The 16,176-nt window shown below is 42.8% G+C and overlaps 1 protein-coding gene across 1 annotated transcript; it reads left to right on the top strand.

The window, feature by feature from the left end:
* Positions 1-403: 403 nt before the first annotated feature.
* Positions 404-16,175, top strand: xpr1b (xenotropic and polytropic retrovirus receptor 1b). The gene is made up of 15 exons (XM_027021040.3): positions 404-799; positions 4,007-4,058; positions 9,329-9,430; positions 9,842-10,071; positions 10,525-10,674; positions 10,829-10,912; positions 11,190-11,271; positions 11,406-11,638; positions 11,755-11,934; positions 12,172-12,331; positions 12,672-12,860; positions 13,075-13,247; positions 13,468-13,604; positions 13,990-14,211; positions 14,508-16,175. The coding sequence occupies exons 1-15, from the start codon at positions 731-733 to the stop codon at positions 14,560-14,562; spliced, it is 2,118 nt and encodes a 705-aa protein (XP_026876841.1). The 5' UTR covers positions 404-730; the 3' UTR covers positions 14,563-16,175.
* Position 16,176: the final 1 nt, after the last annotated feature.

Raw genomic sequence — 16,176 nt, 5'->3', positions numbered from 1 at the left:
ATATATTAAGGTCTACGGTATCTTACACGCAGTTAGATAGCTATATTGAAGAGCGAGTTAAGTAAACGTTTTGCTTTTCATTTCCTTTTGATTACGGTTCGCTTTATTAAAATCTGTAACGCACTTCCAATCAATAAAGCAGAGAAACCTCCAAGAAGAAACATCGATGCGGGTAGTCTGTTTGGATGTAAGCAAACAGCAGTTTCAAATAATACTCCCCAGGTTAAACGATTACTCAATAAATTGTTTACATCAAACATAACGTAATTTCCATGCTGCTTGCTGGCACCCTTTGCTTTTTTGCATTCAAGATACCTTTGTAAATGACAGTGTAAAGCTTGAAAAGGGCATCGTTCCTCAGCTCGTAAACACCCCCTCCCTCTCCCAGATGTACATGACGCGACACTGACGGAAATACCCGACAACTATGGCGGCTGCCAGATCTTTCAGCTTCACCAAACGTTTAAATATTGTCAGTGTATAGCCGTCCTCGTACTTTTCCAGTCACTTATGGTAGCGTCTCGCAGTATATCCAGCTATTAACTGAAAGGATGGCGAGGCCTTTCGTTTAGGAACATGTCTGTGTGTCAGTCATATTCCCTCGGCTGTTATGTGGAGCGGGGACTGGAGAGCTACGAAAAAGCGACCGTGAATTTGAAAAGAAGCGTTTTCAGTCGCTGATGATTTCATCTGGTAGCTTTCCGACCGGGTCTCTCGCAAAATCCCAAAGATGAAATTTACCGAGCATCTGTCGGCGCACATCACCCCGGAGTGGAGGAAACAATACATCCAATATGAGGTGAGTGAACGTGAACGGACGTTAACGAAGTCCTGTGCTAGCACTCTACGACTTGGTTAGCTAGAGCTAATACCCACCTTTAAAAGACTATAAACCATACAGGGGGCAGTTTATTATTACTGTGATAAACGAAATTGGTTACGTATCTAAGAATTATAGATAGTGTTTTTATTACTCTTCGACTTGCTGCCACCGCTTTCCATATGAACAATAATAATCACCTAGTAATTAATAAATAGCTGGCTAGCTTAGCTGGCTAACTAGCTAATGAAGGAATGACAATGATGTGTGTAACGGTAACTTGGTGGCTAACGAATGGTAGCGAGATATTCAACCTCCAGACACTGGTTTATATTTGGGTTTACGGTTTCAGATAAGCTAGTTTTAATGAATTCTCACCAAGCCTAAGAGCACTATACAGATTGTTTTGGGCACATCATTGAGACAGCTCTTTTTAATCTGTCAGGTGGAGGGAGTAGAAAGGTCTGCTTAGACTGAATATGTAGCGTTACACCACGGAATAATGTTCCATTTTCTAGAGCAGCGTAAAAGATTTTTGCTCTTCCTCTACTTGCTCTTTAAATATTTAAACTATTCCAGTAACGCTTTGAGTTCTGTCTTAATTCTCAAATCCTCATACTTGCATGGTATTGTGAAATTCTGTTTCATTGGTCTAACTGTATGCTGAATTGCACTCGAAAGACAAACCATTTCAGTTTTCAAGTTAGTGCATGCAGCTAACCAGCTGACGGAGTAGGTTTTTTTGCTGACCTTTCACATTTATCGTTCTTCCCTAACAGGTTTGATTAGATTTTGCCGCTCATTTACGAAGACGTGCTTATCTCTCAGACTGTTCCAGGCTCCTTAATGTTTATTTGGCTTTTTTGGGAGTTTGTTTGTTTTAAGTTACCCCGTCTTCGCCCCTGTCTAATCTTCATATGCAGATATATGTTGACACATGCCTTCATAGATGTATGCTTTAGCAGGCAACATAATTTAATTATTTCACATGACCGCTTGTGAGCCAGCTGCAGTGGAACTGACAGTGGACATTGGCTCCGTCGCTGGGCTTTACTGCAGTCCAGCGCCTTCAGGTTTAATGGCCTACACATAATGAGATTATTGCTGTCCTGGTGCTTTGATAGAAAATTAGTCATCACCCACAGTGAGCAAAGTGGATGGGTTACTGTGTGTGCATGTCCCAATCAGCTAATGAGAATGAAAGCTTGGTTGTTACATTCCGGTGTGCAGTGTAAGACAAAGGCTGAGTGCACTTTTACACACAGACGTGGCTTTCTAGCTCAGTGCTGAGTTTGAGCGCGCCAGCCTTCAATATGTATTCCTACAGGAATAAGGAATTTTTCTTAAGACCTAGCTGCTCAGAACGACAGTTGAAAACAGGTTGAACACAGTTGGCTCTAAAGAGTAAAAGTGCATTGTAGCAACGCTGGTTTCTGTTTAGCGACTTCCCGAGTTTGATAAAGCTGATGCAAGCCGATTGCAGACAGATTGCAAATGTTACACAGTTCACACTGACATGGATTTCAGATTCACTGCAGTCTTAGACGGAGAGAAAAAGGATGTGGGAAATTAGGGGCACCAATAGAGACATCATATTTATAATATAGGCCTAGCTAAAGCTACACTAATATTTGCACCATGTCCATAGAAATACACTAAATGTTGGCATGTATTAACCAAACATCGCTACCCCCCCAGAACCCTTTACAACACTGTAGGAAAACCCCTACAACCCCTGTAGTCTGCCAAACATTCTGCCATAATAGTGTAAAGCTTTTGTGTCTCTGTCTTACCAATCAGCCATGCCACAGTGTCCTGCAGAATGAGCTTTTCAGCTCTGTCTGCAGGACACCAGGCTTGCACACTGCAGGCCTTGCAGGGCCATGCTGGGATTTACACAGGCCAGTGTTTTGCTGACGCAAGGCTTATGGCATCAACACTGTCAGACTTTCCTGGGCTGCTTTTTTGTTTTTTGTTTTTGTTTTTGTTTTTCACTCTGCATTCTCCTTGTTGGCTCAGAACACTGTAAAGGGACACTGTAGGTTCATGTTCTGGGAAGGTCAATAAGAACATCATAATACATGGCTACTGTTGTTGTATGTGATATAAATTAGACATTGCCATCATATTGGCATTAACTGATTAATTGTGTCTCTCTTTGTTTAAGACATCAGACATATGCTAGTGTGAGAGTTAGAGGATTGTGTCTGAGAGCTGGCAGGGAGAGATGTCATTAATGATATCGGATAACCAGGATTGGATACTGCCATTTGCCATTCCCTCACCTCCCACTACTTCCTTATGGCAAGATGTGATCTTTGACCTAGTGTTTTGCAAGCAGCCCCAGAAGCCCCCACTATACAGCAAAAGGCATGGGGAGAGGGTGACCAAAAAGTGCAGGGAATAGCTGATTTTTTAAAAAAGACATGAATCAGCACATTGTCTTAATAGTGAAGAGTAAATGGATAAGCGGGTAGAGGTCACCTCCCTGATTCACAAGTTCACAGTTTTTGACTTTAAAAATACAATTCAAGAACTGGTGGAACAAAACAGGCATGCCATTTACATTCTAAACAAAGGCATTGTCTACAATTTGGCATTTGTGTTACTCTTTTAGCAATGGTGGGTGGGTGTAAGTGACAGACATGAATATGCAGTGTTTTGTCCACTGAATTTTAGATCGTGCTAGTCTCCAGAATGCACCTCATATTTGTGCCATAGTGATGACTTCCCACCTCTTAGAATATACCTGTCGACTTAATAAAAATCTCTGTCAGAGTCATAAATGTTTATGAACCAAACATGGCAGTTTTGCCCTCTGCAGTTGCTGACCTGATTCTTTAACAAGTCTCTGGCTTTCCTGTTGCTTGCAGGATGCTTATGGACTGATCTCAGACACTCACACTGGGAATGTGGGGGTGCTGTGATGACTCAGGTGTGTTGTAGCAGCAGTCACATGAAAATGTGAAGCACCATTATTATCGGCCTTTTCCTGTCCTCCTGGCCAGATCTGGATAGTTCCCCTTCCTCTCTCTGTGACTTCTTTCCATTCTGGCTGCCTTGTCTGCGTATGCACCTTGGCAGATGTTCCCCTGGAAGGCAGAAATGGCACCAGGCCAGGCACATGCTAATGCTGACTATTTGACCATTGGAAATAACCTCTCATGTCCTCCTTCCTCCTCACAGGCTTTTAAGGAGATGCTGTACTCTGCCCAGGACCAGGCTCCGTCAGTTGAAGGTAACTATATTGTGTGCGTGTGTTTGATAGAATACACATCCCACACAAACATAAATATGATCCACCCATGTACAACAATTATAAAACCGCTCCCATGCATAGACTTGCATGACACGGTAAATGTTGATATTGCTATGACCGTGCTACATAATGTTCAAGCTATAGAGGGCCTGGTTTCTCTTGAGTCTTTTGAATTCAGGCATTCATTATGGCAAACATGCAGAGATGAGTTATGATGGCTTGGGGAAGCAGCACTCCAAAGAACAGCAGGCAGAATGGAAACCTATAGAGGCTTGTTGTGGTTGCTAAGCACTCTGCAGTCGATATGTTAGCCAAAGAGCACCTCATGCCTTTCCCCAGCTGGTGCAAACTATATGGTCATTTAGGCAATGATCATTTGGTTGCGATTTACTTAACTACATAGTTAGAATCCCTTCCTTATTGCGATTATCTTTAACAAGCTTTCAGTGTTAAGACCCATATATGAATATATTTGTAACTGTAATTTCCCAGATTGGTCAAGATTAGAGGATGAACATCCTTTCCTATATACGTAGTCTCTTTGCTTGGTAAAGTTAGGTAGAATGGGGCAGTGTTGTACTAGGCTCAGGGCATGGTGCCTGGATGCACTGTGACAGCAGTCTGTCTTGATGCATCTTTTGTTGTATCCCATAATTCATGAATGGATACGTAAAGTCGAAGGCAGCCTCTACACTACCCAAGTGGCTGACAAAGGGGGCAGCGGGCATGCACGACGTGGCACAATACTTGAAGTGGCAGAGTCCGTACCATCCAGTCAAATGCCTCCCGTCTCTGGACAGTCAATTGAGCCTCTCCTGAACGGTGGCTTGCATTGCGATAAGGCGGTATTCATAAAACTACACTAACGCATGTTGTTATCCTGGTGTTATCACACGTATGGTCATAGCAGCTGCATGCTTTCATGTGTGCTTTCATGCATCACTAGGTTAATTGCATAAACCCCTTGGTTTGGTCCCTGCACATCTCTGGATACACATTTCCTATTAAGAACAGAAGGTCTTTTTTATTTTTTTTATTTTTTTATTTTTTTTTCTCTTCTTGAATTTGACTATTTGTCATTCTTGTCACACAAATAAGGATGTAATGGTCTAGTACTCTGTTGCTTTGCCCTTCTAAACAGAGCTCTGTACTGGGTTTTCTAAGTCAACAAGAATTGAATCAAACAGTGTCATTCAATTTGTGAAAAGTAGTTTGAGAGGGAAGTTTTGTGGTCTTTTTGTGTATCGTTAAGTGTGGCGTGTGTTTGCAATTTTGCATCAGAATGTTATCACTTTAAATGTGCCTTTTGTATATTTAATCATTTCCGATGACTTCATAGTAGGTTTTTTCCTCAGGAGTTTCAAAGCCGTAATTAAAACCATACTTCAGTAATAGACCAGATTCCCTGTCACAAGCCCGTATCATAGCTTTTTTGGAATAAAGAACACAAGCTAAACCCAGTAGAAGTAAGCATTTCTGAATTATTACAAATAAAAGTAAGCACTAAAGTTTCAACATAAGATGCTTAAAGTTGGAGACATTTAGAAAGAGCATCTGGGGTTTTCAGCTTTACTAATCTGCTTCGTTTCTGTGTGTCGCCAGTGAATGTCACCTATGGCTTTGTTATGAATGGTCAGACACAGCTAAGATTCCTTTCCAGGGTATGATCTCAGTGTTGGAACATTTCTGGCATGTTATTATGAAGGGTGTGATAAATGTTGATGTCACCTAATAATATCCTTTTTAGACAGGAATTGCGATGACCCTCATTGTTGGTAGGCTTAAATTAAATTTAAAAAGTGAATTTCTCTAGCTAGCAGCAACATCTTACTGTAGCAAGATTCCCAGTAAGGTTGCAATGTCAATAAAAGAAACTTAAGTGGCTTGTAAATCAGCCATTTTTATTTGTTTGGGTTTTTATTTTTGTGTTTATGATATAAACAATGATGTCTTTAATAAGCTACGAACACGTGCCTCTATAGTGATCTATTTTTCACTACGGATCGTAATGTTGTGGCAACAAAACTTGGAACGACGTTTTTTGTCCTTCAGCAAAAAAATGTGCTACTTTGTATGAAACACATTTAAAGGGATACTGTGTAAGATGGTGTCATTAGTGACAACAAATTGCAGTGTAATTCAAAGAGTCAACAAAGTTTTTAATATTAATTTGGGGTTACTAGTAATTTAAACTTTTCATCAGTTTAGGAGTAGCATTCTGAATGTTTTCTGCAGACTCCTTTTCTCGTGGACTAGTATAGTACACAATAAAAATCAAATGTGCAATACAAAGTAATTAAAAGCTACCTGTAGCATCAGGATATGTTCATTTTCCTGTGACATAGACAGGGTACCAGCTATGCAAGGAATAAGCCCACATAAGAAAATATGTTTAGCCTGGGACGTCTATATTTGGGGTGAGAAGAGTAGTGTTCCTTTGTTATGGCACTCAAGCTTTAGTGGAATTACCCTTGGGCAGCACAAGTTAAACACTGCTTTGGCCATGGCAGTAAATTTTCACCCATTCACTGCCTGTGATTTATCCTCATTGATGTGCGATGGAAAGCTCAGGGAGAGCAGTCACAGCAGTTTATTAAAGTACAGAGCTGTCAGATAAACACCCGCGCTCCGGTATGAGAGCAGGTGGCCACTCACCCGCACACTTCCTCGCACACGGCCCAAAGCGCCATGCCCGGTTGTTCCAGACGCCGCCGCCGCTTTGCTGCTTTTCTTTTCTGTGTCAATGCTGCCACCCCAGTCACAATCCCGCACAGTGCGCTCAGGGTTTCACAAAGACGTGGGAGCGAGTCGGTTGTAATTATGTGTAAATAACAGTAATCTGCTTTCTCTGTATGTTTATGCTTTTCTTGGGGAGTGCCAGTTGAAGGCAGTTAACCGCGATCATTTCAGGTTTAAAACACACTCACACTTGTGAAAACCAAAGTCGCAGTGCCCCTCTCGGCTGGTGAAATGCCATAACTGGCAGTGACGTTAGCTAAAGGACTGATTTGTGGAGGCGGCTGCAAACCTCAACCCCTCATTGTGAGACTTTTGGGCGCAAAGTTACTCATACTATTATGACAGCCTTTGCCAGTCTAACAATGAGATCATATGCTCAGAATTTCTCCATAAAGAGTGGTTTTCCCACTTTGATGGCCATGTCCAGACATTACCACAGGAGCATCCGGTGATGAGGCCCAGCTTGGACATGCCAGATTCCAGAAGGATCTTGGCGAGTTCCAGAATCCCACTCTGACACTGTTTACATGGTCTTCTGTTTTGTAGAGGGGGGAGGGGGAATATTTCCCCTAGCAATTTGCAACCCTAGCTTCCTGCCCTAAGCTCCAACTGTGTGAGAAAGCAGTCAGGGCCCTGTTTCTCCGTCCCCGCTGTGCTCGTGTGTAATCGAGCCATATGTCCTACTGCAAGGGCCTCGTCCGTGCTCCAGGCCAGACACACTGACCCACTTGCAGGCCCCCACTCAGAAGGTTACCCAAACCATGCACCCAGCCATGTGTTCCCATGGTAGACCATTTCTACAGCTGGGCTAGAGAAACATTGCAAAATCATGTTGGGTTTGGACTAAAATTGATAGTTATCTTTCTCTTAGAGGTGCAGTTCTTCAGACAGCCTTGAATCCCGAGAACATGTGAAACTGTCCCTGTTTACTCGTTGACGTTAAATCTGAGGAACAAAGAACATGTGGCTATTCAGGTCACTCACATTCTTATTTGACCTACATTGATTCTTTGCTCTCTTCATTCCATGTGAACCCTCATCGTCCCAAATCATTGCAACATTTCCCTGAGATCAAGAACTGCAGAATAGGATAAGAAATGCACTCTGTCTTGAACAATGCAGACAACCTTGGTAAACTCCTTGTCACACCTCATCATGGATGGTAACTGACCCAACTAGGAACTTTTTTTATATGGCTATAGTGGTTTGTTTACCTAAACTGTTTACATATGCTTCTTATCACAGTGAACTACAATAATCGATAAGAGTGATTTGATAAGTTGGCATCTTGCCTTGAGTGACTGTACTCACAGCTCTGTTATGCTGTGTATTCTTCTAATAATAAACCAAATGTCAGTGAGTAACACTGTGTTCAAGTATGCTCAAACAATGTCAATTTCCATCATTTTGTCTTTGGGAAATGATACTGTGATTCTTTTAAATATGGTCTTCTGCAGGCTCATAATGGGCTATGTTAGTTATCACAACTTAATATAATGAGTCTGATCAATTTTGCTTTTTGGTGGAAAATGTGCTTAAAAACCACGTTTCCCTCACACTCTCTCCTCTCCACATTTCTCAAGCATGTTCCCCTCATCTCTTGCTAAAAATATTTTTAAAAATTCAATTGGTCTGAATTATGTTATGAAAGTAGCTGAGTACTCTTCCTAACAATATAGCAGTGAACTGTGCTGAACAATGACCTGGTGGCTTGTGAATTGTTACTGTAAAAAAAGGTAGTGTTTTGTCTCTTGTTGATGTTATGCCCTGATTAAGAAAACAAGGTGTGAGTCATGGACAGCACTAGTTACAGTAAACACGTGAGACAAAGTAATTTATGTATTCCGTGTCATTTCTCCAAACCAAAATCCTCCGTCCAGGGAAAATAATCATTTGACTCACTCCCGAAGATGATGACTCAGTGTCTGGCAGCGTGAATGTTGTACAGCCATGCGCTCTGAGACACCACCGTGCCCCTCGGGAGAAATCCACTTCTCACCCACTTCTCCTTGGCAACGTGCTGTTTATAGTCGACTCCCTCTCAGCAGTGGGCCATCGGGGCATTAGGAAACTGTCCCACCAGTCCTCAAGCTGTCCCTAAGTGTTCTGTCATGGATTTCTGCCTTTGGTTTTCACTGGTTCATTCATCATTCTGAAATTGGGACTTGCTTTATTAATGCTAGATCTCCCTTGTTGGCACAAAAGAACATCGGATGGGCTTTGTGATGATATGCCTGGTGCAGTGCGAGAATGCTATCTGTGATATTGGTTCCACCATGCTGTGTTTTGGCACTGTTACCATGGAAGCAGCAGTTCTACACTCTCAGCCGTACACTCTCAGCGATCTGTCACTTTGGATAAGAGACACGCTGCTTGGTGTCCGGCTCCAAACTGGCAAACCGGCAAATACGTACAAAAAGTGGTTTGGATTGAAATGGAAAGAAAATATTCAAGACCATGTTATCACTTACATTTCTCATGTCTTTCTTGTACTCCCTCTGTCTCTCTAGTCACAGATGAAGACACTGTTAAGAGATACTATGCCAAGTTTGAGGAGAAGTTCTTTCAAACATGTGAGAAGGAATTGGCCAAAATTAACACATTTTATTCAGGTAAGCACATGATTTCTCAACAGAACCCTTCCCTGGGTATAACTTTGTGTGTAGCTGCCATTAAGATGTATATTGTAAAAAGTACTGAACAAATAAAATTATTATTATTATTATTATTATTATTATTATATATATATTTTATTATAATATGTAATTATTAATAGAAACTGTATAGAAATGTATAAATTAATAGAATAATTATGTACAGAAACCGTATTAAATTATTTAAATGTAGAAGGAGCCACAAACAGATTTTTTTTATTTTTTATTTATCAAAATCCCTTCTTGCTTACTTTTTTACCTTTAAGCCATTTTCATATACTCCACATACATAAAGTTATCCACTCATCCACCCATCTCTCCATGTGGCTGATGTCACTGTCTGCCCCGCCCCACCCTCTGGCCCCGCAGAGAAGCTGGCAGAGGCGCAGAGGCGTTTCGCCACGCTGCAGAACGAGCTGCAGTCGTCGCTGGACGCGCAGCGTGAGAGCAGCCGCGCCCCGGGCCTGCGCAGTCGCGCCCGCCGCCGCCCTGTCTTCCACCTGTCGCAGCAGGAGCGCTGCAAGCACCGCAACATCAAAGACCTGCAGCTGGCCTTCAGCGAGTTCTACCTGAGCCTCATCCTGCTGCAGAACTATCAGGTCAGAATCCCCCTCACGCATAAACAGACCCCACCCTCCCCAGGGTCAGCAGTTCCCTTTTCCTGGGCCTGGGGGACCTGAAAGTGACCTGACTGTATCGACCTAGGTGTGTCTGAGCTAGACTAGAGTTAGGACTGTTTTCATAAATAAGTGAGAGCAGTGCGAAGAGCACAGGTAACATGCAATTAATAATCACAGACTGCACCAGGCATCTCCTCATCACAAAAGCCCATCTGATTTTCTTTTTGCTTCTACTGTTTCCATCCATTTTGCTGCTGTTCTGTTAACAGTATGACTCAATCTCTGCTATTTCTCTCACACTGATGCCTCCTTTAGTGCTGGCATCTCTCATCTCTCCGATCACTTTTTACCAACTGCTCCCACCTCAGCGTTGCTTGCGTAATTAATTGCTGTACCACTGTCCCTAGAACAGAAGTGCCTTCTTTTCTCTAGAATCTGAACTTCACTGGTTTCCGGAAGATTCTTAAGAAGCATGACAAGATTTTCGAGACGGCACGGGGGGCAGACTGGCGTGTCATCCACGTGGAAGTTGCACCCTTCTACACTTGTAAGAAGATCACCCAGCTCATCTCTGAGACTGAGGTACCTGGTGTCTAGAATGTAATCTTTCATACTCTAATAGGCCTTTTAGGCTGGTCAGACTACTGTGAAATGTCTTTTTAAGGACACAACACACTGAAATGACAGTAAAGCGACAGTCAAATAAATGAAAAGCACATGGTCATTTTTTTTTTAGGCCCTGGTTACAGCGGAGTTGGAGGGGGGTGACCGACAGAAGGCTATGAAGAGGCTTAGAGTGCCTCCCTTGGGTGCAGCCCAGGTGAGACATCTGCATGAGTAGGTGATAGATGGTGGTTAAAGGAATATTGTGTTTTATTTTGTATAAAAATGGATGACTATGAGCATGAGCTGGTGGGGACCTGTGTTGGTGTTCCTTTTAGATGGTTGCAGGAAAATGTCTTTAATTTGGTTAAACTTAGAAACGCAGGATGAATATCGGGAACAGTTCTATTTTTGCATTTGTTTGTTTTTTGTTATGATGTGAAGTCACAGTCAGCCACTATTGTGATAGCTCTGTCCTTCCTGTTCCATTTCAGCCTGCGCCGGCATGGACAACTTTTAGGGTCGGATTGTACTGCGGAGTCTTCATCGTTTTATTAGTCACCATCACCATCACAGGTACAACCCTTTCACTTGTCCACCACCTCACACCACCCAGTGACCAGCTCCCCAAACCCAGTGCCCTGCCCACCCACACTAAGTGGGCCATTTCTCCTGAACTTAAGAGGCGCTGTGACTTGTCACGTGCACAGGCGCGGTGAGCGCAGTGAAATTCGGCGCGGTGAAATTCGGCACGGTGAAATTCGGTGCGGACAAATCAGCAGTGTGGCCGCTGGTGCGGATCTACCGTGGCGGCTTCCTGCTCATCGAGTTCCTCTTCCTGTTGGGCATCAACACGTATGGCTGGAGGCAGGCGGGTGTCAACCACGTGCTGATCTTCGAGCTGAACCCACGCAACAACCTCTCCCACCAGCATCTCTTTGAGGTGCTTTTGACCTCGTCTTCTCAGAAAGAAGAAAGCCGTCTACTTGACTGGTAATAGCATATTGTTCCTGCATTACATGAACTTTTATATGGCCTTGTGTTCTGTCTGATTTGCAGATTGCTGGTTTTCTAGGAGTGCTGTGGTGTGTCAGCATCCTGTCCTGTCTTTTCTCTGAGGCCATAATGATCCCAATTTGGGCCAACCCTCTAGCGCTCTATGGCTTCTTCATGCTTTTCCTCATCAATCCTTTCAAGACCTGCTATTATAAATCACGCTTCTGGTTGCTCAAGCTTCTGGTAAGACCCATTAGAGTACTGATTTATGCCCCACACCTTGCAGATTACTGATTTATGCCCCACCCCTTTCAGAGCACTGATTTTGGTGTGCGTGTCCCAGCCCTTCAGAGCACTGATTTTGCTCTCACATTTCCACTGGGCCTCCAATTGATTGTTTTTTAATCATTTAGCCCTCATTTGGTGAGCTATCTCTCCTCTGCCTCCAACCCCTGCCATGCCGCCTCCTCCTACCCCCAGTTTCGAGTGGTCACAGCTCCGTTTCACAAAGTGGAGTTTGCTGACTTCTGGCTTGCTGATCAGCTCAACTCCCTGGCTGTACTTCTAATGGACCTGGAGTACCTTGTCTGCTTCTACAGCTTGGAGATAAACTGGACACCAAGCTATGAAATATCTAATGGTAAGGTGTCATTCCTTATCAAAAGGTTCAACAAAGTTTTTGAATAAAATGGATATTTATTGCGATTGTGTGTGATTGAGAGTGTTTTGAGTCATGCATCCTGACTAATAATGGAACTATGTTATGCCAGACTACATGTAAAATTTGGCCACCCATGACAAATCTGTTGGTGTAATGTACTTTGTACAAGAACCAGAAATATATCTGCAGGTTTGAAAGTGGTGAACTTGGGAAAACTTATAAATGTAGATGCATCAATTTGCTGATCAATACAGCACTTTGGTGATTTAAGCCTGTAGCCATTAGTCATATTTTTGTTGCATTTCTTTTCTCCTGTTAGGTATATGTAATTCATACTCCTACGGGGTGCGGGCTGTCATCCAGTGCTTGCCGGCGTGGTTCCGATTCGTGCAGTGTCTGAGACGTTACAGGGATACTCGGCGGGCTTTTCCCCACTTGGTCAATGCTGGCAAATACTCCACAACCTTCTTTGTGGTGACCTTTGCAGCACTCTACAACACACACAAAGGTAGGACTGTCATTTATGTGTCCTGCATAGACCACTAACTAAACACACCTGACAAAATAACAGTAAAAACCTTGCAATCTTATCCAGTGTTGGTATGTTAGGGTACAAATATTGAACTTTGAGGAATGCTTGTCTATTTCTGTGCATTTCCGTTTCAGAATTTGCGGATATCGAACTGGTATCAAGTTTTGATATGAAACAATTTTTCTTTCAGTTCGCAAAGATAATGCTTCAGAGGCGGACATTTTCTTCTACCTGCTGATTGCGTTCTCTGTGATCAACTCGTGCTATACACTTGTGTGGGACCTAAAAATGGACTGGGGCCTTTTTGACCGCAACGCAGGGGAGAACGCACTTCTCAGAGAGGAAATAGTATACCCACAGAAGGTAAGGGGAGCCACACAAGCACTGGATTCCACTCACTAAATTTGTGACTTTCATTGTAATGTTGTGGCTGTATGACTTTGATAATACACAGTTGCTGTCCGTTATGAATGAGGCTTTGGTTGTAGTAGTGATAGAAAGAAGATCGATTCTGCTATATGTTCTGTATGCGTCGCCATGTACTAAAGCTCCGCCTGAATGCATTCTGCTTTCTCCTTGCCAGGCTTACTATTACTGTGCCATATTAGAAAATGTGATCTTACGCTTTGCCTGGACAATTCCTATTACTGTCAGAGCCACGTACCATGTTGACATTGCTGACATTTTGGCCACTGTTCTTGCACCTTTAGAGGTTTTCAGGTAAGAATCGCTACAGACATCCATAGTTCAGGAACCATGTAGCACAAGACAACTTCTGACATACACATATGTAAAAATAGGCAGTGTGTGTGTATCTACATGTAATCAGATTTTTCTAAGACTTACCCCAGCCCTAAACTCAGTAACGAAGATGAAATATTTTGCCCTTCAGTGTAAAAAATAAATAAATAAAAAATCAAACATGTAGCTTTAGTAATAATTGCTTTATCTTATTTTGCTGGCCCTGACAAAGGTCACCCCTGTTTCTAACACACACACACACACACACACACACACACACACACACACACACACACACAGAACCACAGACACAGCTTTGTACAGCTCTATCAGCATAACCTTGCCATTCTCACCTTTCCCTCAGACGCTTTGTGTGGAACTTCTTCCGTCTGGAGAATGAGCATCTGAACAACTGCGGCGAGTTCCGTGCTGTGCGTGACATATCCGTGGCACCGCTGAATGCCGACGACCAGACCCTGCTGGAGCAGATGATGGACCAGGAGGATGGTGTGAGGAACAGGCAGGGCAAGAAGAGCTGGAAGCGCAGTTACAGCATGTCGCTCCGACGGCCGCGCCTCGCCTCCCAGTACGCATAACACCGCACCACTGAAAAGGCTCAATCCGTTACCCATACTGTCTGCATACAAGCATCTATGTTTAAGATGAAAATCTGGCAGAGCTGTTAAGCAGTGTGCAAAACGTGTACCTTTTCGTAATTGCAACAATAGATTACAATATTTTTGTTTGGTTTGATGGGCTATTTGCTGATACCTATGGCTAATTTATATAATATGCTCTGAATACTGACTACAATCAGTATGTTAGTATAATTTATGTTTTTAGGCCACCTCTTCACGCCGTTCTTCCGTCTTACCTTTGTAGATCTAAAATCCGTGACACCAAGGTACTGATAGAGGACACGGACGATGACACCTGACATCTGGCCGCACTCTTCAGCGCTCATTCGAACCCTAGAAATGGATCACGGTCCCCTCAGGGACCTTAAGCCTTCCATGGCTATTCAATCAGTCCATCACAAAGCTGCCTGTTTACACCACACACACACAGTCATGTACAAACTCTTCACGCACACACTGGCACTCACTCACTATATTCACTAGTACAGGCTTTTAACAGGAACAGCCACTTGTCAGTTACTGTATTATCTTTTTTGATTTGTTGTTACTACCTTGATTATTTTCAAAGCTCTGTTACTTGGAAGATGAAAATAATCAAAGACTGTATGAACCTATATGTACATTCCCATAACAGGGATCTAGAGGTGATAATCAGAAAAAATAAGACTGGCTCTGGAGTTGAACCTCCAGAAATGAAGAGATTCACCAACATGTTGTATACCATGTCTCTTTATATGTTTTTATGAAGACTATTGTATTGGTCATGTAGCAGTCCTGTAGATGCTTTTTTTTTATTTTTATGAATGTACATTATATTGTTATTTATGTGAAGGATAGTTGACATTGCCTTTGATCGTTTAAGAGGAAATTCTGTTAAAGGACGGTGACAATGTAGTATGCCTGTCTCAGATCTTTCCCAGTATGGACCTCCATTTTGTACATGTATTTCAAAACCCTCAGGTGGCATTGATGAGATTTATGAAATGACTCTGTCATGTTCAAGCACTCCAAAAAATGCCCCACTTATGCAGGCCTAGCTAAAAAACCACTGAACTAAACTTGACAAAGGTTCATGAAAAAGTGTGCGTGCGTGCATGTGCGTGTGTGCGTATGCGTGCATTGAAAAAGCATAATGCCAGTTTGAACCAGTGCTGCTTGATAGAACCTGCTGGTGGTTTATCTAGCAGAGTTTAGGAATACAGCTCGTTTAAGAGCAAGCCAAATATCGGAAACATTCCGTGAGAGCTTTGTAGTGATTGCAGTGGGGGAATTGAAGTTCATGCTTAAATTGGTAGCTCTGGATCAGCTAGTGATCTACAGTACAAGCAGTCCCTAATCCCCTCAAACCCTTGTCATTTTTTTTTCTTCGTTATTCGGAACATTAAAGTAGAAAGCCAATTGGTCGGTGGTGTATCTTTATTTGTATCATCACATTCCATTCTAGTAGCCATTCCAAGTGAGTTTTGTTCTATCTACTTTTACTCTTTGTTTATGTCTTCCAGAGTCAGACCCAGTCCTCAAAAGCCACCTAAGGGTTTTACTGATATAATGGTTTTTATCCCACTTTGATCTGGAGCCCCCGTTTGGATCTGTGTAACCTCTGAAGCTGTCTCTGGCACCTGCCGAACTGAGGACTTACGCATGGTGTGCATCAGGGATCAATCCTGGATCCCATTGAAATGGACTGTTACATTCCGTGAGGAAGCATAGCCAACAAGCCTTTGCACAGAAAAGAGAGGAGTTCCTACTCCCAGTAGTAATTGTTGTTATTACCATTGTGGTGCATAGGAGCTGGGCTGATTTATGCCCTTTGGGAACATAGATTCACTTCAGTGCATCTGCAATAACCGGAAGGCTCCTCTTCAGATATCATGTCATGTACTACTGTCCCAAGTAAATGCTTGGACCAAAAC

This window comes from Electrophorus electricus, chromosome 20 (genome assembly GCF_041902795.1).
Source record: "Electrophorus electricus isolate QZ-2024a chromosome 20, ASM4190279v1, whole genome shotgun sequence".
In the NCBI taxonomy this organism is placed as follows: Eukaryota; Metazoa; Chordata; class Actinopteri; order Gymnotiformes; family Gymnotidae; genus Electrophorus; species Electrophorus electricus.
Note: the sequence above shows the minus strand (reverse complement) of the source record. Positions and strands in the feature narration are given on the sequence as shown.